The 27,871-nt window shown below is 40.6% G+C and overlaps 1 protein-coding gene and 1 long non-coding RNA gene across 2 annotated transcripts; one reads left to right on the top strand and one right to left on the bottom strand.

The window, feature by feature from the left end:
* Nucleotides 1–401: 401 nt before the first annotated feature.
* Nucleotides 402–19,581, bottom strand: LOC124257428. The gene is made up of 3 exons (XR_006893267.1): nt 19,570–19,581; nt 12,015–12,018; nt 402–474 (listed from the first exon to the last, which is right to left on the bottom strand). It is a non-coding gene; the product is annotated as an uncharacterized LOC124257428 (long non-coding RNA).
* On the top strand, nt 10,432–18,558 carry LOC124257427 (methyltransferase N6AMT1-like). Its single transcript, XM_046691476.1, is given in 8 exon segments — nt 10,432–10,480; nt 12,945–13,082; nt 13,943–14,029; nt 15,472–15,562; nt 15,974–16,057; nt 16,970–17,015; nt 17,018–17,110; nt 18,283–18,558. Coding segments are annotated over 8 exon segments (702 nt in total). The 5' UTR covers nt 10,432–10,436; the 3' UTR covers nt 18,402–18,558.
* Nucleotides 19,582–27,871: the final 8,290 nt, after the last annotated feature.

Below are 27,871 nucleotides of genomic sequence, written 5' to 3'. Positions count from 1 at the left end.
TTGTTTACATGGCAATCCTCAGTAGCACTGGTTTAGCTCTCTGCCATTCTGAGGGCAGATTGTATCAGTGATGTGTTTCCTCTAATCTGTCACATTCCAGTGGACTGCCCATACATAACCTGACCGAAAGTCAAGATTTTCGAAGCCCCAGAGAGCTGATGAAACTCACTAACAGTCAGTTTGCAAAATATTCTGCTGCATTTATTTTTGCTTTTTGTTTGTAAGTTCAAGGATGCAGAGAGATGGCTAGTTTTGAAAAAACAAACTCAAAACAATTATGACATTGGAACAGTTACTTTTGCCACCACTGACAAAATATCCAGTTCTTGAATAACATAGTGCTATCTATCTTCTGTAATCAATTTCTTTGTTAAGTAAGAAATAAATAATTCATGCAATAGTAATATATTTCCTGATGATTAGTATGTCATAGCATAGACCTAATTTACATACTTTATCCCTTACTACGGCTTCCTCTACACAATTTGCAATTACATGTGACAATGCTATATATGTCGTTTGTGGCTAATAAATAATGCCATTATTAATATTTTGTTTATAGGTTGTAAATAATTTCCATGCTTCTCCATTCATCCATCCTTCCATCTATTCATATACATTTCTTCTTGATGGCAGCACAGCCCCAGAACAGGACCGGTAGTTAACATGGTACTGTTACAGAATGACATTTCTGGAGTTGACAGGGCTAACCGATACGTGTATACAAAATGCCTCCTGCCTTCTGATAAAACTGATAACACAAACCAGCTACAGATGTTGAAACGAATGTGCTGGTTTAGCTACCCTTATGATCAAAACAAAACAAACTCGGTCGCCTAAATATTTACATTAAGACTCCATTCCGAGACTCCACTCCAAGGCCCAACTCCAAGAATCCACTCCATGTTTTACAGTATGCCCCATCAAACATGGGCGTATACTTTCTACTTCCCCGCAGTTTTGTTCCCGAGTAACACGTCAGAGATAATTGTTGAGCAGGCACGGACATCATTGGCATTTTTCTTACATGCCAGCCTTGTTTTCCTGTATCGATTATCTAGAATGTATACCAAGTCTGTCTACCAGACTCTAGAGAAGAAATCAAATAGGAGCCCAACTCAGGTCTAGAATTATTTGGCAATCAAGATTGCCGCAACTCTAGATCTGAAATTAAGGGTTACTCTGGGCTCCGTATTTTTGTAGATACATGTACTCAAGTCTAGAACTATTTGGCAAGTCTAGATTGCCTTAACTCTAGATCTGAATGATTTGGAAAGTCCAGAGGCTCTATCTCTGGGCTTCCTGGGCTCCGTATTTTTGTAGATACATGTACTCAAGTGTAGAACTATTTGGCAATCAAGATTGCCTCAACTCTAGATCTGAAATTTAGGCTTACTCTGGGCTCCGTATTTTTGTAGATACATCTACTCAAGTCTAGAATGATTTGGAAAGTCCAGATTGCCTCAGCTCTAGCTTCTAGAAGATTGTTCTGGGCTCCATTTGTTTTGTATGTACATATTTTACATAAGACAACTTTATTTCTGGGGCTTAATGTCAGTCTTATGTATACCCCAAACCACGGGAATCATGAACCGAATTCTTGCATTGCATGCCCAGAGTTACAAAAGTGTTATACCAACATGCTTTTAATGAATCAATAAAGATTGCCAAACACAAAATTGGATGGTACTATAAACTCAGTTGCCTCTTAGATAAGGTTAACATCAAGGAAAGTAATCTTACTTCCTCCTCTGTACTGAAGGACCTCCAATTGAAATTTACAGACATGTTCCACTCATCTGTTCAAGATTAATCCAAACACATTAAATTCAAGGAACAAACTTAGAACATATAGAAAATTTAAATCTGAAATCAACTTTGAACCATATCTGCAACACTGCAAGATGAAAAAACACCGTATCCACTTCACAAAACTGACTGAGTGATCACAGGCTAAAAATTGAACTGGGTAGAAGAACAAGACCACCTACACCTTTGGAGGACCGTCTCTGTGATAAATGCTCTGTCGTTGAGGATGAAGAACACCATTTCATGTGTTGTACTAATTATTCAGATGCAAGAAAGTCCTTATTTAACTCCCTTTCCTCTAAAATTAATAACGTTCTTGGCCTTACTATCATTGATAAAGTTAAGCTCCTTTTTAGAAATAATGATCCTAATAGTATAGAAATTATTTGCTACCACATGTACAACTTTAAACAAATATAGAAGATCTGATTGTCCTAGGCCATTATAATTATAATACACATTTGTATTATTATATGTTTTGTTACTCATCATATATATATGATTCATTATACATCTTGTTTATGTAGTTTATAGAATATTGTCACTGTTTCTGTATGGAACGTTTGCACAATAAATATTTCATCTCTTTATCTCTTATCTCTTGTAATTTAACTTAGTTCCGTTTATTCTATACACGAGGTTTCTATCCTGGTTCCTGGTAATAGACTTGTAACTGGACAGGGAAAATATAAGTGCTTTGCCTGGCATTGACCTTTGTTCTCTCTGCGGCTGTAAAGTTGACCACGAGAATAAACAGCATCGGAACTTGTTTTTCCAGGCTTTTACCTTGACTTACACAAGTCTTTTAAAAGGTAATAATTAATACTTTTAAAACAATATAAGTAAAAAGAACATATTGTCCCTCTAACACACTGGCGTCCTTGTAGTGTCCGCTTATCTAGAGTTGTCTCTTTAAGGATAGAATTACTATACATCCATGGGATTAGCATTCACTATAACCTTGGAGCAAGGCTATCTTTTTCAGTTTTCAGCCCCTTCCACCCGACCCATGTTTTGGGGTAGACTAACGCTAAATCTCTGAAAGTATATAACTTTGACAGAAACTCGCCATTTTGATTCCACAACCTCCAAGCAAGGTAAGTTCTAAGATATTCCTTGTTTTGGTGCCTCCGTTTCCGCCCCTTTTACAAGTATATTGTTAAGATACAACCTTTAAACTTAAAATGTTGTTTTTGATCCTGATTCCGATTTTGCACATGTCATGTCATTGATAGGTAAACACTGAGGTGGAATTTTCGGAAGAGCCCACCAATTGACCAAAGTTTCATTTTGATTGTTCCAATGGTTTCAGACACATCCAAACGTGAAGCGGTAAGGAAGAGTGAGTGTGGTTAAACCATGCTTTTAGACATATTCCAATAATACCAGAGCGGTGACAACAGAAAATGGGTGCGATTATAGTATATGTGCGCCACCTTATTTTACCATGTTTACCAATAATCCTTTTCTCTAATAGTCAGGGTTAGGGTTAGGGTTAGCGAACATATTCTATAGCGGCTCCGTTGTACCCATATGGGGAAAATCAAACCTACGCTTTCGGCATGACGAGCGGTCGCTTTAACCACAAGGCTACCCCGGCCATATTTTATTCGTCAAGAGACTAAAATTTGATGTACACATAGAAACCCAGAAAAATACATAACAAAATTAAGTAAAGTCCCGAATATGTTTTTTTTACACAAATACGTTATACTAAACATGTTTGCCCTTTTAAGACATGAGAATGTTAGAAGTGTAAAAGCAGTTTAAGATGTTGGGTTTCTGTGTGACTGATATATAATTCGATGACTCATCGGCAACGTCTCAAACCTTGTAGCCTGTTACATTGAGGAAATTACCCACATCAAGAAACTATGCCAAACAAACCGAGATGTATTTAAACATCAGGGACGGTTGTAAACAGGTTGGTGTGGCGTGAGCAGGCCAAGGCCACATAGCGAGGGGTCATCTGTGCTATAACTAGCCTCATCCACATCTATGGGCTACATGTGGGGACAGGGTGTAGCCTAGCCTTGCTACAAGGCTGTACTGAAGGCTACACCCATGAATGTATAGTAGTCCTATCCTTAAAAAGGCAAGTCTAGAAAAGCGGACAGGGCGCAAGTCTGTTATTTATATTTTGTTAGAATTTTTCATTTAGATCATTAATTATTGGCTTAAATACTTGTGCAAGTCTAGGGATAGCCATGCCCTCCCCATTCGGTTATTGTGGCCATTCATCCCTAGCCTTTTCTTCTTTGTTTGCTAGTCATGCACGAGATACTAATGCGATTTGATGTTTTCGACCTAGTTATAGTAGTAGTAGTAGTAGTAGTAGTAGTAGTAGTAGTAGTAGTAGTAGTAGTAGTAGTAAAGACCATATTATAATTATATTAATTTATTATATGGTGTCTGGAAGTTGTAGTAGAAATGGTTGTGGCGGGTATAGTATTTGTTGTCTTGGGAGTAGTATTAACAGTAGCTGTGGCGATGGCGGTAGTGGTAGTAGTAATAGTAGTGTTAGTAGCGGTGAGGTTGAACTGGTAGTAGCTGTGGTGGAGGTGGCAGTAGAAGTAGTCCTACTAGTAGATGTGGTAGTTGCAGCGGTAGTGGTTGTAGTTGGGGTTGAAGTAGTAGTAGTAGTAGTAGTAGTAGTAGTAGTAGTAGTAGTAGTAGTAGTAGTAGTAGTAGTAATAGTAGTAGTAGTAGTAGTAGTAGTTGTTGTTGTTATTGACCTCTGACGTTGGAAATTAACCAAAACACTTGTGTCCTATTTTGTGTCCTATATTTGTGCTATTATTAGACTACAAAAAAGTGAATGTTCATCTGAAGTTTTAAGGCTTGTCAGTCTTTTTGTTTTGAAGTAAACTGTTCAGCACTTGTCAACATTAACTGCCGACAGATGTGATTCACGCGTTGAGCGAATTGTGGTTTGACTGCGCGTACGTCATGGTGTTTCATCAAGTGAAGAGATGATCCACGGGTTGCGCTCTGCTTCTTCTGCAGGGCACTGAATAGACTTACATTGGAAATGAAACATATTTTACAGGGAAAATGTTTCCTAAATCATTTGTATTAACTATATTGACAAGGGTCCACAGATTTCTTCTTTTTCTAAAACTGTGGTAATCTGGACTGGCCACATATTCTAGACTTGCATGGGCTTTCTTGGATATATTTGTTTCACGGGTGTGTATGACAGCCTAGGCTCTGAAGTGATGGGTGGGCAGAAGGACCTACAGAATCATATAGTGGTTGTAGAGGACAATATACTGCTGTTAGAGGTCATTTACTGGTGTTAGAGGATCATATACGGGTGTTAGAGGGCCATATACCATATACTGGTGTTAGAGGGCCATATACTGGTGTTAAAGGATCATATACTTGTGTTAGAATCATATACTGGTGTTAGAGGACCATATACGGGTGTTAGAGGACCATATACTGGTGTTAGAGGATCATAAACAGGTGTTAGAGGATCATATACTGGTGTTAGAATCATATACTGGTGTTAGAGGACCATATACAGGTGTTAGAGGACCATTTACTGGTGTTAGAGGATCATATACTGGTGTTAGAATCATATACTGGTGTTAGAGGACCATATACAGGTGTTAGAGGACCATTTACTGGTGTTAGAGGACCGTACACTGGTGTTAGAGGACCATATACAGGTGTTAGAGGACAATATACTGCTGTTAGAGGACCGTATACTGGTGTTAGAGGACTGGGGCGCGGTGGGCGAGCTGGCAAAGGCGCCAGGCTAGTGATCCAGCGAGGTTGAGGTGTCTGGATCGAGCCCACCTGTGACCGGGTGTAATAACCTTGGAGTCACCTTTGTGTGCAGACTCTTTCAGTGTTGTCACAACCCCTAGTGTACAGTACACAACCCTGTGCATTTAAAAGAACCCACGAATCCGTTGGTATTTGACCAGATGGTGGCCACATGAATACGTGCAAACACCTAGTTGCGATTACAGCAACGTGCAGTGAACATGGACAAAGTACTGTGACTATGTGTCCCAGTCCACCCAGCTGTGAATGGGTACCTCGTTAGGATGAGAAAGCCACAATAACTCGGTGCGCCTAGTGGCTGCAAGAGTTGTATACTCCCCAGGGAGTTGAGATTGATAATGCGATGTGCCGTTGAGATTGACATCCAATGATCGAGGGAAAATATACCAGCACCTTGAGCATGCACTAGTGCGCTATATAAATATCCTATAATAATAATATACGGGTGTTAGAGGACAATATATGGGTTGTTAGAGGATCATAGACAGGTGTTAGAGGACTATATACGGGTGTTAGAGGATCATAGACAGGTGTTAGAGGATCATATACTTGTGTTAGAATCATATCCTGGCGTTAGAGGATCATATCCTGGTGTTAGAGGATCATATCCATGTGTTAGAATCATATACGGGTGTTAGAGGACCATATACTAGTGTTAGAGGATCGTATACTGGTGTTAGAGGATCATATACGGGTGTAAGTGGACCATACTGCTGTTAGAGGATCTTATACTGGTGTTAGAGGATCATATACTGGTGTAAGAGGACAATATATGGGTGTTAGAGGACCATATACTGGTGTTAGAGGACTATATACGGGTGTTAGAGGATCATAGACAGGTGTTAGAGGATCATATACTGGTGTTAGAATCATATCCTGGCGTTAGAGGATCATATCCTGGTGTTAGAAGATCATATCCTGGTGTTAGAATCATACGTGTGTTAGAGGATCATATACGGGTGTTAGAGGACCATATACTGGTGTTAGAGGATCATATACGGGTGTTAGTGGACCATACTGCTATTAGAGGATCATAGACAGGTGTTAGAGGATCATATACTGGTGTTAGAGGACAATATATGGGTGTTAGAGGATCATAGACAGGTGTTAGAGGACTATATACGGGTGTTAGGGGATCATAGACAGGTGTTAGAGGATCATATACTGGTGTTAGAATCATATCCTGGCGTTAGAGGATCATATCCTGGTGTTAGAGGATCATATCCATGTGTTATAATCATATACGGGTGTTAGAGGATCATATACGGGTGTTAGAGGACCATATACTAGTGTTAGAGGATCGTATACTGGTGTTAGTGGATCATATATGAGGTGTTAGTGGACCATACTGCTGTTAGAGGATCATATACTGGTGTTAGAGGATCATATACTGGTGTTAGAGGACAATATATGGGTGTTAGAGGACCATATACTGGTGTTAGAGGACTATATACGGGTGTGAGAGGATCATAGACAGGTGTTAGAGGACCATATACTGGTGTTAGAATCATATCCTGGCGTTAGAGGATCATATCCTGGTGTTAGAGGATCATATCCTGGTGTTAGAGGATCGTATACTGCTGTTAGAGGATCATATACTTGTGTTAGAGGATCATATACTTGTGTTAGAGGATCATATACTTGTGTTAGAGGATCACATACTGGTGTTAGAGGATCATATACTTGTGTTAGATGATCATACTGGTGTTAGAGGATCATATACTGGTGTTAGAGGACCATATACTGGTGTTAGAGGATCATATACTGGTGTTAGAGGATCATATACTGGTGTTAGAGGATCATATACTGGTGTTAGAGGATATATATACTGGTGTTAGAGGACTGGTGTTAGAGGATCATATACTGGTGTTAGAGGATCATATACTGGTGTTAGAGGACCATATACTGGTGTGTTAGAGGATCATATACTGGGTGTTAGAGGATCATATACTGAGGCGTATGATCATATACTGGTGTTAGAGGATCATATACTGGTGTTAGAATCATATCCTGGCGTTAGAGGATCATATCCTGGTGTTAGAGGATCATATCCATGTGTTATAGGATCATATACTGGTGTTAGAGGATCATATACGGGTGTTAGAGGATCTATATACTGGTGTTAGAGGATCATATACTGTGTTAGTAGACCTGTTAGAGGATCATATACTGGTGTTAGAGGACCATATACTGGTGTTAGAGGATCATATACTGCTGTTAGAGGACCATATACTGGTGTTAGAGGATCATATACTGGTGTATACTGCTGTTAGAGGACCATATACTGGTGTTCATATACTTGTGTTAGAGGATCATACTGGTGTTAGAGGACCATATACTGGTGTTAGAGGTTCATATACTTGTGTTAGAGGGTCATACTGGTGTTAGAGGACCATATACTGGTGTTAGAGGACCATATACGGGTATTAGTGGACCATACCGCTGCTAGAGGATCATATACTGGTGTTAGAGGATCATATACTGGTGTTAGAGGATCATATACTGGTGTTAGAGGACCATATACTGGTGTTAGAGGACCATATACTGGTGTTAGAGGATCATATACTGGTGTTAGAGGATCATATACTGGTGTTAGAGGATCATATACTGGTGTTTGAGGACATATACTGCTGTTAGAGGATCATATACTAGTGTTAGAGGATCATATACTGGTGTTAGAGGACCATATACTGGTGTTAGAGGACCATATACTGGTGTTAGAGCATCATATACACGTGTTTGAGGACATATACTGCTGTTAGAGGATCATATACTAGTGTTAGAGGATCATATACTGGTGTTAGAGGACCATATACTGGTGTTAGAGGATCATATACTGGTGTTAGAGGATAATACTGGTGTTAGAGGATCATATACTGGTGTTAGAGGATCATGTTAGAGGATCATATACTGGTGTTAGAGGATCATGTTAGAGGATCATATACTGGTGTTAGAGGATCATGTTAGAGGATCATATACTGTGTTAGAGGACCATATACTGCTGTTAGATGATCATACTTGTGTTAGAAGTGAATAGATATAGTTGTCAGTCATTGTCAGCACCGATCCAGAGTGGGATTAAATAACTGTGTCCTGGTCCCGCATCCAGTGGTCGATGATATGAGCATATATCAACAAGGTTGAGCCAAACACTATCAGCCGGGTCAGATCTTGCGATAGTCGGTCCTTTCGCTTCTTACGACAGATAAGTGTTTTTGATACGTTCCAGTGTCATTAACAACATATCGTAAACTCCCAATTCGATAGCCTTAATTCTACTTGAAGGTCTGACCACACCCACTTCCATGGTCACTTCAGACGAATAGGTAAACACTGTGTCCCTCCAATCAGAACGACCTGGCTTCATATATTGATCTCCTCGATTCACAAGTGTGCAAAATAATGATATAAATCCCTAACAAAAAACAACAACAAACAAGCAAGTATACTTCTTGAGTGCGCATGTGTATATAAAACATTCATAACACTATAATGCCACAGCCGCAATAATGTGCATACGTAATAGTTTAATGAATTTTGTTTTGAGCGAAATCGATAAACAAAAATGGCAGGACATGTTCTTTACTCTGGCCAGGTTTGAGATAACAGGCCACCTCCGTGGTGTAGTGGATAGAACGACCTCTGTAACGTATATCCAACTATTGATTGAGGGATTCTAGTTACAAAACTAATCAAAGATCCTACAAAAAGACTTACATCGTTTCGCAAATATCTAAAAAGAAATTAACGTTCACAAAAGACCGAGAAAGAAACATTATAATACACTATGACACGGCAATAGCGTTTTGATTAATTTCCCCTGGTTCTTTGCACAGGTTCTCCGGCTTTTACATCCTTAATGTCTGTCACTATTTATCAAACATAGTATGAGACTAGGAAATGAACTGTTAAAAAGTTTAAACTCTAAAACGAAATTTTACAGTTGCCTGTCATTTTGTTCTCTCCATTATGTGTATTGTACATTATATATTGTATTTTTATCTGCATACTGTATAGTATTTGTATGTTGTATATTATTTGTGTATTGTATAGTATTTGTATATTATTAACATATGAATATTTGTATGTGGTGGCCTTAAATACAATAAACTTTTTTGACTTGACTTGAGACAGGTCAAGGTAAAATACTCTTACCAAGAAGTACCACCATACACCAATTGTAGCCTGAAAGCAAATAATAAAATAATGAAAACAGACTAAAATCTATTTTGAACTGCAAGGCCCCATCTTTCAAAGTATATATTCTTAAATATCTACCACTGTTTAATTCGAGGAATAACTGTTTGTTTATATTTTCGGAAAAATGTGAAAATGTTTGTGAAAATGCGGTTAGTTAATATACTGTAAGACCCCATGATCCATCCGTTTTGTGGTCTGCCTGTGGTTGCTTGAGACAGTCTCTGAATTAAATTAAATTGAAAAGGAGCCCCAGTGAGAACCCGAGGAATTCTAGAGTACTTTATTTAATATTTTTTTTGCATTGCACAAAGGGAAAATAATGTAGTTCAATGATTGTGAGACAGACTGGATGGTGATCAATAATCCGAATTTTGTGTTGTGTCTGGGTTTTTTATTCAACCACTTTATATTGTATTTCTCGGGCATGTTGTTGGGTTATATAAAATGTATAAATGATCCTGTCTATACATGGCTGAGAAACTGCCGGTGCGACTTGACATTCTATCTCAATCACTTCACTCTCAAACCCTTGTAATCAGTTTCAACGCATATTTCGTGCCTCCACAGTGTTGTAAATATACGATATTTTACACGCGCTTCATTCACTTTCAGCACATCACCTTGATTCGAACATGGAAGTGCTCAGTTTATCAAGCACAGATGTCCCTTGTAGCATGTCAGTACAAAATCGTTGTAGAATTGTTGTGTCCCCCCCCCTCATTTACGGTTACCACCACTACACAGCGTGTTTTGTATGTACCCGTTGGGTAGGCTGATAACAGAGTAGGCAGAATGTTATTGCATTATTATACTGCACCATATGTTACTGATATCGTATCTTTGTGTAATATTCATCCTCGATAATCTCCAGGGTATACGTTACGATCACTCTCCACTATAGTGAAAGAGTGATCGTAACGTATACCCTGGAGATTATTGAGGATGAGTAATATTATGTTAATGATTAAATGACCAGTCTGTATCTGTTATTGCTGGCTTGGGTATTATTAAGTATTGACGTCATTCTGTTAAAATAAAACGAATATTACTATGAATAAGTATGATGTTTTAAAAAACCATCAATCCCATTGTGCCCACTATGTATACCCGATGCCGCGGTGGCTGGGCGGGTAGGCGTCTGACTTTGTGTGCTGGAGATTAGGTGCCTGATTTATAACATATATACTCATGCCAATAATGGTTGTCACCCCGTCCCCAGCCCCCACCCCCTCTCCAATAAAAAAAAATTGAAGGGGGTGACAACCATTATTGGCATGAGTATATAACATATGTTATATGTATACCCGAGTATGAAAATATGAAGAAAACTATACATATTCTTATAACATGATGTTATATTTGGGATTACACTTTCTCAGTATAGTACAGATGCTATTACTTTTGTTGGGTTGAGTACCATCCAGGATTCGAACCCAAACCAGGCACCTAATCGCCAGCACACAAAGTCAGACGTCTAACCCGCTCAGCCACCGCAACTGAGAAAGTATAATCCCAAATATAACATGTTACTTTTGACCACTTTCTAAATGACATTGTGTATTTATAGCTTTCGGGCGTGGGAGCCGAGCCAATTTAAACTTATCAGAGGGGTATACAAAGTCCGTGGTCCTGACTACCAGTTGTCCGATATCCATTTTGTGGAAGTCGCGGTGGCTGAACGCTTTCCATTTGACCACTTTCTAAATGGCATTGTGTATTCATATATACATTCTTATACAACTTAAAATAATGTATATACTGACGACTTGTACACTTTAACGAAACATGCGCAGTTAGATATGTCTTATTTACAGTTTGATGCCCGTTTTCTTTAACCGTCATATACATAAATAGTTCCTGTTGTCACGACATTTCACTATTTCAATCTATTTCACTGACTATAATCTGTTGTAATACAAAATTATCTGTGACTCTCCGGACCAGATTCCCATGTAAAAAATGTACACTTTAATGTTGTATACTTTGATAGACATCAATCTGGTGCTGAGTAAAGGAATAATTTTCAGATTCTGTTCATGACGAAGAGAGTCTTACATTCACTCGCACTTAATTTATAATGACCCGTTATTTTATGGGTACCTATATCCAAAGACCCTTAATTTTCGTGAATACAAAACCCGACAAATATCAATGTAATATTAAGTTCATATGATGGCAAAAAGAAGTAGGATAGATCTTCTTTGTAAGACAATACTGATATCTCTTGACGAGATGTTTTCACCCGTCTCGAACTGAGGCCGTTTCTTTTTCAGTTATAAGATACGGATAAAATCGTTCATCCTTATTTGTATTCGGTGAATGACAAATGACAAATGTGAAAATAGTTTGAGGCTGGATCACTGGTGACCAACTTGTTTCCATCCACTTCCTTGTAGCCTACGGTGACTGGGAAAGTGCTTTTCGCAACATATATACGCTACCAGTTTAATGTCATTGCAAAGGGAAATAACTCTCAATCTCGCTCGTGGGTAAACAGCGACATGTGAAAGTCAGCATGTGCGGTGTCAGATTCACCTGTGATCTGTGATTGAATTACACATGCCATTGACGTAAAGGGTAAATGTGTTTGAGATGATACTTCATCGACCGATGAGAGTTGTGTCTAAGAGTCGAGTTCTTTAGATAGACCTCAAGGCAGTCATAGACTCCTACTACCGCCCACTACAGGTTAGTTTGATTACTTGTGCTAGTGTTGGAGGTGTTCGAGTCGATCACTGTGACTTGGCAAATATTATTTGCATTATTGTCGTCTGGGTGTAGTGGCGATTTGACAGTAACGATGTTATTTAATCACAAGTTACAAGTGATACAATTTCGATCAAATCTACTAGAAAGTGTTACTGTACATGTTCACATTTAAAATGCGTCCATACTACAACATTTATTCTGTCCATAACAATATGCATTACGTTCATTACTTTACAGTAATTGACAACAATTGTTTTATGGACTCTTTGAAGGTCACAGAAATTTCGTATGATTTTCACAGAATTATTGGCTTTGTTACATTTAGATTTATTCACACTGAAACATTTAAATGAGTAATAATTCTTCCAATTGTATATCAGAATATCTTGTAGTTATTCAAAACAAGACTCATTCCATGTACCTGTTTCCAGCATGTCTGGCATGTTTTCCACCCCAGACTTGGGTCACTTGGGCAGCTCAGATTACAATCATGTCTACGAGCCTGCAGAAGATTCATTCCTGTTCCTTGATGCCCTGGAGCAAGAACATGGCTTCCTTGCTAAGCTGAGGTACACAAACCACAGCTGAGTATAATTAATCTAGGCCTTGTTTATGTCTGTTGTGGTACATTGCTATTATAATTTACTATCAAGGGTCACGCAGGTCCTAAACTGCAGTAGCAGGCCAGTTCAGTCTGTGATGAAGTGTAATTAAACCAGTCACCCTGAGCTCATAGTTCATACCAAAGACATGTTATTAACCGTACAATCTCCAACTGTAGTGGAAGACAGTTAATTATTTTCCTCAAATGTATATTCAAAACTGATTTCTAAAATACATGTGGTAACATATCAGCATCTGTGTCAATGGATCCCCTCTGTGGGAAGGAGTTGTAAATATGTGTGTGTAAGCATATGTTTTTCACAGACAAGGCCTAATATGTTTTCTATGCTAAACCATATACAGTCATCCTTCGCCATAACACAAGTCTTGGGGTCCATGGATGACCCCCGCGTTATGAGACACCCGTGTTATACATGACATGGTATAAGGGCCAAATAAAATCGTATTTTCAACGGACATAGCATAGCTGCCATGTCGTGCATTGTGCCCACTCAAAACCATGTCATATCATCCGGGTTGAACAAACAAACAAACTTTGTAAATGATAATAGGAAAGTTGCAATCAAACATCACTAGACGTGATAATTCACATTTTTGTTCCTGTTATGCTGCCTGTTATTCAACTAATCCGGAAATAGCAATCAGCTGTGTACACATTGTTTTTATCCAGTTTAATTTGTTGATATGAATTCAGCCAGAAATGGTATTAATATTAATGCATTTTACCACACTGGATTGTTTTAAGGGTGGAATTTAGAAATCTAAATTTTGAAACAGAATGTATTTCAAGTTATTGAGATTTTAGACCAACAGTGTGCCTGGAGATTGGTTCTGGATCCGGAGTCTGCATTACCTTCCTTGCCAGGATACTGGGACCCACTAGTGTGTATATGTGAGTCTACAGCTGCCTTCATTCACAGTACAAAGGCCCAGTGGTCAACATGGCCAAAGGCTCCTTAACTTGCATCTGTTAGATACACCTTCCTCTGTTGGCTTCAGACCCCAGATCTGTCACTTGTAGTGATATTGCTGGAATAAGCAACATAAATCCTACCTCACTCCCTCCCTCCCTCAGTTAAGTGGTGGTGGTGGTGGAATTGGGTTTAACGTCATGCTTGAGAATATTTCGCTCATATGACGACGTGTGTGTATGTGTATGTGCGGCTGCTTGTACTAGCCCAGACTGAAGCTGGTTTTATAGTGCTATCCCACTGAGATACCATGCCGCAGTGAAGCATGAATACCCCACTCAGACACATCATACTGACTCTGAGCCGACCAGTCCTTGTTGTACCCATTAATGCCAAGCGCCAGGCAGGGACCAACAAGTACCATATTTTAACGTCTTTTGGTATCGAACCCGCGACCTTCTGCTCTCCGGGTGGACGCTCTAACCACTACACCACGGAGGCGGTCGCCCCTCAGTTAAGGGGAGGTGGGGTAGCCTAGTAGTTAAAGCATTCACTCTTCATGCCGAGAACCCTGGTTCGATTCCCTACATGGGTACAATATGTGAAACCCATTTCTGGTGTCCGCTGTCATCATATTGCTGGAATATTGCAAAAAGCAGCGTAAATCCAAACTTACTCACTCACTTATGATATCATGTCCAGTATATTTGACGCATTTGTTGTCATTTTAAATGCAAACAATTTAAAAATTGCCATCCAGTCAATTTACCCGGATATGCAATGAAAAACCTGTACTGAGTCGATGATAGGAGGCAGGAAACAGTAAGAACCTTAGAGCACTCAAGCATCAAGAAAGTATACATTCAGAATGGAAACTATAATTGTCCTATTGTTTGTTGTATAGCACCATGCTCAGAAGTATTACACATGTAAATAATGTAGTGATTAATATTATGATCAACAATCCATGCCATCAGTGTAGGGCAACACGGGACGGTGGGGTAACCTAATGGTTAAAGCCTTGGCTCGTCACGCCGAAGACCCGGGTTCGAATCCCCACATGAGCAATGTGTGAAGCCCATTTCTGGTGTCCCCTGCCGTGATGTTGCTGGAATATTGCTAAAAGCGGCGTAAAACTAAACTCAGTCAGTAGAGCAACACTCAATCAAACTATGCTCCTCAGGCTCAACGAAATATGCTGCCCCATACAGAATTTATGGTTTCTGTATTTATCAGTATTTATATTTTGAGGGGTGAGCTTTTCACCAAGGCCTAACATTTCAAGAATGTCTTTCAATATCCCAGATCAACCAATATGCCATAAATCACTGAACATAACATAATTTTATCATAGCTCGGTGTGTTCAGTAACATAATAACATGGGTTACCTCCCTTAGACCGAATGGTGTCTTGCTGTTGCAGGAGCACAGATATCAATGTGAAGGCAGCTTGCATCACGAGGGACACAGCCAACAGGAACTCGGTCACAGTGGAGCCTGTCATCACAGATCTGGTATGTTGTGGTGGTCCATCAAATACAGGGAACCACATGTGGTGGATCTTAACAGAGGCGGGACATGAAAAAGAGAAGAAGCTTACTTTAATAATATTGGGAAGATTATTTGTGCATTTAGCACTCTGTTCTTGAAGCAAACATGCACTCTGGTGGTTATGGGACATGATTATTAAGATACCATTTACTTATCAGAGCTGGAATATTGGCTTGACAGCCTTAGAATAAACATGGACTTTGGCTGGATTTAAAATGCATATTGGTTTTTATAAATATTTTATTTAGGAAGTCATTGATTATTTTTGGCATTGAAACCCCAAGATACCCAAAACATAATTTAAAAGTAGTGGCATTGTCATTTTCTTGCGAAATATTTCACTAAATATTGTGAAGAGTCTATTACTCTTACAGGTGAACTGTCTATCATCTCGCCTCTCAGGTTGCATTGATGTGTTGCTCTTCAACCCACCATACGTAGTCACGCCTAGTCAGGAGGTAGGTAGGGTGTTGCTGTCAACTCTCCGTAGGTACTGACTCTGTAAAGAGGTAGGGTGTTGCTGTCAACTCTCCATATGACAAGCAAACTATTGAGACTGACGACATTCGACCTTGACCTTGCACATGCTACCAGCCGCCAATTTTTCAATGCTCAACAAGGTTAGAGTTCCAGTCGATGTTTTCATTGCTGCATGCTGTAATGTATGGTACAATTGTTAAGGTTGGCACAGGTAAGAAAGTGCATAATGGCACAGGTACATGTGACCAATGTGAGTCAGAAATATCGTCAATATTAAACCCAAGTTCAAACGAGCCGTAGGTGATTGAACATCAAGAGCTGAGCTCCTTATGACATCACCTAACAACGGGCATGATAATGGCCTGTCGTCAAGCAATTTTGGGGCATTATCAAGTTACAGAGGCGCGCTCATTTCTGTTAACATGCGGGTTCTAATGACAATTCTATGCATTCTAACTATAATATTGTTTTAACTATTCTTGCCTGACATTGCTGTGCACTATTTGTGATAAATGTTTCCAAACTTGACTGACCTACTGTAATTTTTCTCGATTTTAATAGTGTTTCTCCAATGGAAATACAAACAGATATTTTGCTCCAAATACCATGTCTGTGCAGTGACATTTCTGAGCATCTATATCTTTATTCTATTGCAAGAACATATCTGGTCAGTTTATCTAATGCAAAGATCAAAATAGCCAGCGAAGCAGTAAAGACCAACCCAAAAATGATTTGTTTTGAAAGATGACATCTGATTGGTTAAAGAACCAGCACTTACTTTGGAGTGGACAGTCAGTCAAAGTTTGTTGAGGTTCACTTGGGACAAACAGACAAGTATCCTGTTTCAGAGTTCTGAATTTATCTCTATCATCACTGTTCCTTGTACATAGGTGGGGAGCACAGGCATTGAGGCATCATGGGCAGGAGGTATCAGAGGCCGGAGGTCGTGGACAGGTTATTTCCCTTGGTTTCATCGATCTTGTCACCAGAGGGTGTCTTCTACCTTGTCATTATCAAGGAAAATAATCAAGGTGATGATAGGCTTGAACAAACATACTACTTTGAATAATATTTGTCAGTGGGTGTATTCAAGGGAGATAATTCCATGGCTGTTCATCTTTCTCATAATCAGCTTGATGTTTCAGTGTAGATACTAACACCATTGTCCAGCAATTCACTTGCTTGATAACAATGTTGCAGTCATTTTAAAGAAGAAGTTGTGTACCCATAGAGTTCTGTCCCTTGTTCATCATACCAACATGTGAATACCATGTGAAGACAGTGGGCATACAGCAGCGTTAGGACAGTCAAATTTCAAAAGTAGCCTGTCCGGTAGTCTGGTAGATGTTTTTACCGCTAACAGTCAATATTTTTAATATAAGACAGGTTCTCTTGTCATCAGTTTGAGGTGTTTAAGGTATTATGGTAATTATGTTAAACTATTTACGATTGGACAGTTCATTTTACAATAACCAATCAGAATAGTCTGCTAGGGTTTGTTAGACTCAGTATAGCCATAGGGCGGATCCAGAGGGGGTGTGCAGTGGTGTGGTAGGTGGTTGTCCTGAAAGTTTATTATATGGGTGAAAACAAGTGAGAATGAAGTGTGTGGGTGGTGGGTGGTGTGCACCCCCACCCCTTCTGTGGGTGGTAGGGTGGTGGATGGGTGTGTGCAGTCACAAGTGTGCAACCCCTTTTGTCCGAGTGTGAAAGTTTTTTATATTGACCCATGAAACCGAAAGTGTAAATTTATCCCCTTTTCTCACAAACACACACACCCACACCCCTTCTCACAAAAGCTGTATCCACCCCCGATAGCAGTGTAACGAATAATACCGAGCCTAAGTTTACTTAGACTGGGGCAATATGGACTCGTTTGCAAGAACATGAAACTGGTAATTACCATCTCTGCATAATTTTAAATGCCAATGCCTAGCAGAAAAAAAAATTGTGTCTAGTGTTATTTTATATCAGTTTCAGTTGTAAAGGCTAAGGTTGTAAATACATGTTTGTTTACACATGAATTTGCTGAATGGTTGTGATGTATTTTTCTGCACATACATAATACTCATTGTTTTTCAATATCCTGAATTCTCTAGTGGGGCAGTGGCACTGACCATGGGTGCGCACTATTCTCAAGAAAATATGGTAACTATTGTTTACTTGAACTATAACATTACACCACTCAACGACAATTTTTCAGATGAAATCGAGGATATTATGAAGAAGAATGGCTTTCAAATGGTTGTGGTGAAAAGTCGTCGATCTGGCCCCGAGTTCCTCTCAGTGCTGAAATTCACCCGACTTCCTTCTGTCACGTGACACAGGTTATCAGGTCGGTGTGCAAATCGGTGTGTTCCAGACCTTGGGGTGGAGGTTAGATGTACCTACTGAATCGTGTATGGAAGACATCATACTGGATCAACCTGAATCTCAGGGACACAAAGTGATACAAATAAAATGAGCATCAAAGCTGCAATTATTATTATTGTTGTTTTATTAACTGAGAATAATTTACAAACAATTTAAACAATATTTCCTGCGGAAATAATTCTTCTTTGCATTTATCTCACACCTCTTTGTAATATACATGGTATGAGACCAGTATATGCTGATGGAGGTAACTCTATATCTTGAAGGGGCGGTGGGGTAGCCTAGTGGTTAAAGCTGTTGCTCGTCAGGCGGAAGAGCCGGGTTCGATTCCCCACATGGGTGCAATGTGTGAAGCCCAGTTCTGGTGTCCCCCGCCGTGACATTGCTGGAATATTGCTAAACGTGGTTTTAGTGACCAGCAACTGCTTTAGCCACTAGGCTAGGTACCCTACCGTCCCTTCAATCACTGAGGACCGCCTCCGTGGTGTAGTGGTTAGAGCGTCCGCCCGGAGTGCGGAAGGTCGCGGGTTCGGCCCCGACTGCGTCATACCAAAAGACGTTAAAATATGGTACTTGTTGGTCCCTGCCTGGCGCTCGGCATTAATGGGTACATCAAGGACTGGTCGGCTCGGAGTCAGTATAATGTGTCTGAGTGGGGTATTCATGCTTCACTGCGGCATGGTATCTCAGTGGGCTAGCACTATAAACCCAGCTTCAGTCTGGGCTAGTACAAGCAGCCGCACATACACATACACACGCATGCACGTCGTCATATGAGCGAAATATTCTCAAGCACGACGTTAAACCCAATTCCACCACCATCCACCACTTCAATCACTGAGTGGGAAATGTACTTGATGTAAATTAGTCATGTCTTGATGGGCATGTCAAAAACATAATTGTGTAAACACTTCCCAGTAATGAGTTGAGTTGGGCTTCAGGGCATTTTTCCAGCCATAGAGTGACGAGAACAAGTCTGCTTTAATAAACATTTCAAACACAAAATCGAAATCGAGTTTTATTTCAAAGACATATATATTCATTTCACTGTCATTTAAAAAAGAGAACATGTAACAGCACTAAGTTCAAAAGCACGAATTTGTTATTCACATTACACGGTTACAATTTATGATGAGCATTACATTACATGCGACTTGTGAACAGGAGTTCTGTAATTCAGCGAATACACAAAATAAACATGTTATTAATATTTCCCAAAGAAAGAGAGATGTGATAAGTGATTCAGTAAACTGGCAAAAACAGCCTCGTAATTCTTATGCGGTTGGGTACAGTAATTATACTGGTTGGTTGGTTTAACGCAATACTCAGCAATATTCCAGCCACATGGCAGCGGTCTGTAAATAATCGAGTTTGAACCAGACAATCCAGTGACCAACAGCATGAGCATCGATCTACGCTATTGGGATATGATGACATGAGTCAACCAAGTGAGCGAGCCTGACCACCCGATCCCGACTCTTATGACAAGCCTGGACTGATTATTTACAGACCTCCATCATCTAGCTGGAATATTGGAGTCCAGCGTTAAAAGACAACCACAAACAAAACCATTCAATGCAAGATTAAAGAATTATTTCTTTGAGAGGCATTTTAGAAGTTGTATAGATGAAGGAAAACCAAGTTCTATGGATATTCAACTTCTTTATTGCAATGAGTGCGACGTTTCGACGTAGGTACTAACAAGTGATGAATTATTGACCAGAAAGAAATGTACCTTCATGTCTGATACTAAAGTGATTTCAAATGCTGGCAAAATCAGAAAGCCCTCTCTTGGTATATATTGTCCTTTCCGGTGTGATTTTGTTTTAAATCCCAACTTTATTACAACTATACTTCCAACTGTCTTGCTAACATTTGGAATTTTCCACAGAAAACAGGAACCAAAGTAAATGAACTAAATTAATAATTTCATCAAACTTGTAAAGAGATCTACTTAAATTACCAAAGAAACATTAACAAACAGTATTAACGAAAATATGATGACTTTCTCACATGTGGCTGAAATCGGGCCTAAGAATATCAGATTATGATGTAATGGAGTTAACATTGGGGAGTACAGGTGGCAATTCTTGCTTCTTACAGATCCATTGCCATTTTAGGGAATGCATAATTACTGGACCCATGAAGATCCGGGTTAGAATTGATCTTCAGTAACCCATGCTTATCATAAGAGGCGACTAATTGGATCGGGTTGTCAGGCTCGCTGACTTGGTTGACACATGTCATCATATCCCAATAGCGTAGATCGATGCTCATGATGTTGGTCACTGGATTGTCTGGTCCAGACTCGATTATTTACAGACTGCCGCCATAAAGCTGATATACTGCTGAGTGTGGAGTTAAACAACCAACCAACCAACGAACATGCATGGGTTGCTGAAGATCATATATAACACGGATCTTCTAAAACTATGGGGTTGACTTTCCTGAAATATAAAGGATTGTTCAGCTGTATGACAGTAGTCCAGTAATTGACATCATGTACGTGATCAATTGGTACACGATGACACGTGTCAATTTGTGGATCCTGGCCACCCTATCCCATTAGTCGCCTTCTTCAACAACATTGGTTGCTGAGGATCAGCTCCAACCCGGATATTCACGGGTTAGACATAGCAAGACACCAAACATCACTTTTGTTTAAATTTGTTTTTCTTTTCAAATATTTCATTGTAGTCATGGTAACCACAGGAGGTTGAAGTCTTGGTAACAGTGATTAGAGACAGGGTATTCGTGGTTGTAAATTGTTAGCAGTGGTTGCTGGCGGGAAACAGAGATATCAATGAAGTGTTTAGTTGGCATTGCATGAACAATAAATCGATACTGTTTCAACTCTTACATTTCTTACTTCCTATAACAAGCCGTTGGCACGTCACGCCGAAGACCCGGGTTCGAATCCCCATATGGGTACAATGTGTGAAGCCCATTTCTGGTGTCCCCCGCCGTGATGTTGCTGGAATATTGCTAAAAGCGGCGTAAAACCAAACTCAGTCAGTCAGTCAGTCGTACAACAAGCCGGCAACTACCGAACAGTCAACACCAAGGCGACACAGTAAATTGAGATATTCGTTCATGTGGATGTAATGTCACTTCTCAAGCTCCCATTGTTTATAGTTTGTGTAGAGGGGTGCGTTCATTCCCGAGACTCGTCCCTGTCCTTCCGGCACATGAGAGAAATGGTATGTAGGAATGGCTGATACAAAAACATGTATATCACAATCTTGAGGAAGTGATATACGAACAGAAATGAGCTGAAAGACAACCACAAGATTCGGAATGGCCCGACGTATTCTGGCCACGGCTCGAATGTTCCATACAACACACGGAATGTGTGGCTGAAAACGCTCGCCAAGATGTAACACAGGCAGGTCCCGCTAGTGAATTTGGTAACCTTCACCTTTTCGTATAAATTAATGTTCGAATTAGGGATAGGTTGTATCTTTCTCACATATTTCCAGATTTTGATGTAACAGAACGCGTTCACAAAGGGGGGTAATCCGTACACGGCAATATCGCACATAATCCACGACCACGCTTCGGTGGGCAAATACACGAGGATGATGTCACCAGATTTCTGATTGGTTCTGGTCGTGAAGTTCGCCAGTCTCGTGAAAGCTAGACTCAAGTTCACGACCCATGAGATGATGATGAACAGGATGACATACAACCTTTTCATGTGTTTCCGATAGAAGTTACTGTGGCACACAGCCACGTACAGATTGCAGCTCATTGCTGCAAACGTAATGATGGTCACGCCTATAAGCCCCATGCTTACAATATAACATGTTTCCTTCATCTTCCCGTATGCATCACTTTGGGATTCTTCTTTAGGGTAAAACTGACACTGCAAGGCGACGTAAAACACGATATCTGCACAGGTTTGACTGATTAGAAGCGCTCCTGTGTGAGAACGGAGGTATCTTGTCTTTCGTATAATGACAATTATTAAAGTATTTTCCAGTACCAGCAACGCTGTAAGGACGTACATTGTGATGGTTAGAGCAGTGACATAAGGCAGTGCTGTAGTCGGGGCTGGTGTTTCAGACATGTGTCTGCTGGTATATCGGGTTGTAGGGACCGTTACAGTCGGGACCAGGGTAGCAGACGGCGTTGTAGTGGGCACCAGGATAGCAGACGGCGTCGTAGTGGAAACCAGGGTAGCAGACGGCGTCGTAGTGGGGATCAGGGTAGCAGACGGCGTTGTAGTGAAGACCAGGGTAGCAGACGGCGTTGTAGTGGGCACCAGGGTAGCAGACGACGTTGAAGCAGGGACGGCTATAACGGCGATCGTTGTGGCAGGGACCAGGGTAGCAGACGGCGTTGTAGTGGGCACCAGGGTAGCAGATGGCGTCGTCGTGGGGATCAGGGTAGCAGACGTCGTCGTAGTGGGGAACAGGTTAGCAGACGGCGTTGTAGCAGGGACGGCTGTAGGGGCGACCGTTGTGGCAGGGACCAGGTTTGCCGACGACGTCGCCATAAGAGGCTTGGCGGAAGATGTTGATGTGACTATATCGACATGATTTGATGATGACATGATAATGATCACGCAACACAACAGCGAACTGTTCGCCGTCAAAGTTGGCATCATGAAGCACCTTGGTTGTTGCCGGGCTGCTTTGAAATGTGGTCACATATATACCTGCAAACACACATTCATCACTGGAATCACAAGCACGAGTTTCGGGTATCTCGCGTGCTCTAGGTGCTGTGGCAGCATAATTATACATAATAAGCGATGCACGGCAATCACAAGTACTTAATCCTCCTTCCTAGACACAATAATGCATTTGCACAGGAAACCATTACAGATAAAGATAATAATCGTAGAATGAATTACAGTCGAACCCCGCTTCCACGGATTCGTATGATCGGGAAATCGTGTCTTGTGGACAAAGAAGAAGTGTATAGATTCATATATGAAATACCCGTGATTCTTTAATTCGTACTGTTCCGTTTGGGCAGAAGACGTCCATCCGGTCGGTCAATACAATTACAATATCGTGGATTCACTGGATCTCTTCATGCACAGATCTCTGTGGCAGAGGAAGTGCCACCATTTTCAAGTGTTGAACGTCTTTATGGACGGCTTTTGTTGTTCAGCTCTTATTCTACAAGCACCTGCTCACTGCACATTATTCAAGTTGTCAAATCTTTCAAAGGTCATAGATCTCCTGTAATTTTTACTGACTGGACGAACATCACTTATTGTCCCCAACAAATGACGTCACCATTGCTATACACTTGAACCAAACCATAGATGTGGCCGTAAAATCCTCTCTACGATCGAACGCTTCAGTATAGATTCAGGAGAAGGGGGCTTCCTCAAGCATTCATTTTTTATTTTGAATCCAAATGTTAGCCCGCTTGCATTCAATGAGTTTTAAATGGGTGATATGATCAGTGAAACTGTTCGAGTTATGGCAGTTGTTCTTATAAAGGGCTGGTAAACGAAACGTCAACGTCAGAGAACAACCAGTCTCGTTTATCTGCCGAAACAGAATCCATTTGGCAATAACGATGAGAATTATATGGATCACTTTAAGTGATGCAGTGGCGGATCCAGAGGAGGGGTTCGGACCCCCCCCCCCGAAAATGACTTCAGATCACATTGAAGAATTTGTTTTGCGTTTTTTGCCAAGGGTGGGGTGGGGTTGGGGGTGTAGGGGCTTCAAAATCCCTGAACCCCCTCCTTTCAAAATGACTGGATCCGCCCATGGATGACACCAGGTGTTTGCAAATAGTAACGGGTTGTCACGGCTTGGTTGATATCGTAATGAGAGCAGTGAAGCTCGTTTAGTCACATCATGGGATGGAAGAAAATGTCGACATTAAACCAGAGGGCGTAGACTCAAACAGGCATTCTACTGCCTAAATCACTGACAGCAGATAAGACGGAAGCTGTGGTTCGAATCACCGTAACATGCCATATCTGACTTCCCACCCTATAGTTTGCTGGACAAGCAAGAATAGCGATGCAATGCATGATAATGCTCTGCAAAGTAGCACTGGTATGTTCCAACTCTCCACATCTTAATGTATCACAGGCTCGCTGACTTGGTTGACACATGTCATCGTATCCCAGTTGCGAAGGTCGATGCTCAAGATGCCGATCACTGGAATGTCTGGTCCAGAATGGATTATTTATATACCGCCGCCATATATGCAATATTCCTGAATGCGGCGTTAAACAACATTCCAACCAACTTACCAATCTAACCCGGATGTTCACGGATCATAAGCTCCTGTTTAGACTGGTTACTTGCAGATGACACACATCAGAACCCCTACAAACGCCATATTACAACATGGGAAGCCAATACAAGCCTGCGTGAATCTTTGAATGAAGTTACTTGCAGATGACACACATCAGAACCCCTACAAACGCCATATTACAACATGGGAAGCCAATACAAGCCTGCGTGAATCTTTGAATGAAGTTACTTGCACAGACACAAATGCTTCACGTATGGTACATGAGCCAAATTGACTGGCCTTATCACTATCTACACAGAAGTGTTTAATTGTAACAATTATATTGTGTATTTCTATGGCTTTTTCCACCCGTCAGAGAGGAGCAAATATTTTCAGTTTGCTAAGGTCCTTTGATTAGCACTGATTAATTTCAATAAAGTTCTCCGCTGTTTTACCTTTCGTCTTTCGTTCTGTGTTTCGAGGCATGGCAGAGATTGACAGTTCTTTGGAGTGGCGTTTTTGCTTTTTCAGTATTTGGTAATTTCCCCATCCCCCAAACGCCCCCGTCCACAAAGGCTTCATGGTAGCCCCCCTTCCCCCTCCATATGATATGGGGCTAATTATGTGCACATTTAGGACTGACAGATGCAATTAGCACACAAGTATGTTTACTCCAAAGAAATCAGTGTACCGCTAAATATATTGATGCCTAAAAGATTAATTATGCAAATGAAACGAATTTCCATATTGTTCTTTCGTTTTTTGAATGAAGCTTATCGTCACTGATGTAAAATGGCGTGAATTTAGTATCATGTCAGGTAATAACTGAACACGTCCAATTAAACCTGCTTCATTCTATCCCTGGATAGACGTGACTATCCAAGTGTTCTCCAACTGTTGTGGATTAAACGCCATTATGGCTCTTTTGCCCGTCGTGTTGACTGATAAAGCACCCCAGTAACTTCCTGCAGTGTGACAGATACGTCATCTCGTTCTCGACAGAGAGGCTTATGTACTAGTTAAATCTATTAGGGAGTCTCTCCTGTACACCGCTTCTACTGAACCTTTTAAATGAGTCACTATGAAACATTTAATTGTCACAAAAGTCGTTCAAGGTCTTCATTACGTGAGTTATCACCATATGTAATCCAGGAATCTCTGAACTGACTCGACGTTGCCGACTGTGATGAACACAAGCCTTACTACGTAGATCCGAATGTCGCCCTGTGTGTGTTCAAGTATGAGTGTCCTAGTGATAGAGGGGTCTCCGAAGCTTTTAGAAATATTCTTGCAATACCACGGTACGGGAGACAGGGGCTTCTGACATTCTATCCATATGTGGAATCGAATTCGGATCTTTGGCGCGACGAGCGAACGCTTCAACCAATACGCTACCCTATCGCCCGGAACCTTGATAGAGCACCCGGAACCTTAATCAGTCATACATATACTTCACACGCAGGCACGCACGCACGCACGCACGCACGCACGCACGCACGCACGCACGCACAAAGTACATGAACACTTCGATTAAACAATTTCAATGTATTTTCGCTTCATCAAATAATACTATGTTCTTTTGCTTTATGATGTATGTATTCCGATGTATTTTGGTGGGGCCTCATGACATACCCCATCTCCTATCTGTATCTCTAATGTCCTCTCAAGCATCGTGTATGTAGGGTAGGTTTTATACTGGGGGATAATATGTTGTCCATGCTCATGTGGAAAACCTAAAATGTATATTACATCAAAGAAAGCTTATTCAAAACCGACAAGAATAACAGAACATTTTGTGACCTGAAAATACGAGGGCTGTAGTGGAAAATACCACATTGTCATGTCAATGACATAGGCATGTCATCTGACAACGAAATCCAAATATCCACTGCAGTGAAATCACAGACTTTGCCTTAGCATTACGTGTCTCTATTGGTCATGGTAATCTCGTGCACCCGAGCTCCAATGAACGTGCAAATGATCAGTGGCTGGACAATGATGGCTGCATTCCCCTCCAAGAACTTCAACCACATACGTGCATTAATACAGTGTACACGCTGAATCGATTATAGTTACGTTGGTATAGTGATTATATTGTTATAGTGCAAATATTTCATCAATATTTCACACAAAATAACTATGATATTCAAAATGTATATAAATTCACAAATGTACCTAAATTGTGATTTTCCTCACACAAACGAGAGTAACTCACTGAAGTTGTACAATACATGCCGCCACTAATCTGGAAGTGACATGCAACAGATAGCTGTAGTATAAACTGTGATCTGTTGTCTACAGAATGTCTATGCCTGGCGGCATGTATTTTACAACTTGAGTGAGTTACTCTCGTTTGTGTGAGGAAAATCAAAATTTAGGTACATTTGTGAATTTATATGCATTTTGAATATCATAGTTATTTTGTGTGAAATATTGATGAAGTATTTGCACTATAACACTGTTTAAAGAGATCGGGCGGTCGATCAGGCTCGCTGGCCTAGCAGATGCATGACGTTGTATCCCAGTTGCGTAGATCGATGCTCATGATATCAATCACTGGATTGTCTGGTCCAGACTCGATTATCTACAGACTGCCGTCGTATAGCAATGATATTACTGTGCGCTGCGTTAAAGAATACACAAAACGTGGATTTATCGTCATCCCATGTCTACCAGAGCAACCATTTGAATCACGTACTGATCCTTCGTAGTGACAAGTCGTGTACAAGTTCAGTCTTACATCTATTGCACAGATCGATGCTGCTCCTGTAATTGGGGATCCCCAGTGTTCTGCGCTGTCAGGGAGGACCTCGCTTCTGTGTGATCAGACGCAGACAGCGAAGGGTTGACCTAGCGAACTAGGTGAATTAAGGCACAATATGAATCTAGACAGGATTACTTCCAAATGAAGTTCCTATTAGGATTTCCACTACATTAGGCAAATTCAACCATGGACATTCCCACAGTCGGAGTTGGGACAGCTTCTCTGTGACTAGGGACTCACGCTTCACACGCGGACTGGGCTGAGAAATTGGCATCCTTAGATAGGTAGCTAGGTAGATTTATTACTGTTCAATTATTGTTTTAACCCATTCCGCGATGCACTTCTTTCTGCCCGTGTGTGAACGAGGTATTAACAATATTAAGAGACGACGTTTCTCTCTTGAAAGACCTTGTAAAGAATTGTAAAGCATCTTGTATATATA

The sequence above is a fragment of the Haliotis rubra genome, unplaced genomic scaffold, assembly GCF_003918875.1.
Source record: "Haliotis rubra isolate DU_JTF1 unplaced genomic scaffold, ASM391887v1 Scf66, whole genome shotgun sequence".
Classification (NCBI taxonomy): domain Eukaryota; kingdom Metazoa; phylum Mollusca; class Gastropoda; order Lepetellida; family Haliotidae; genus Haliotis; species Haliotis rubra.
The sequence above is the reverse complement of the archived record's forward strand: the minus strand, read 5'-3'. Positions and strand labels throughout refer to the sequence as shown.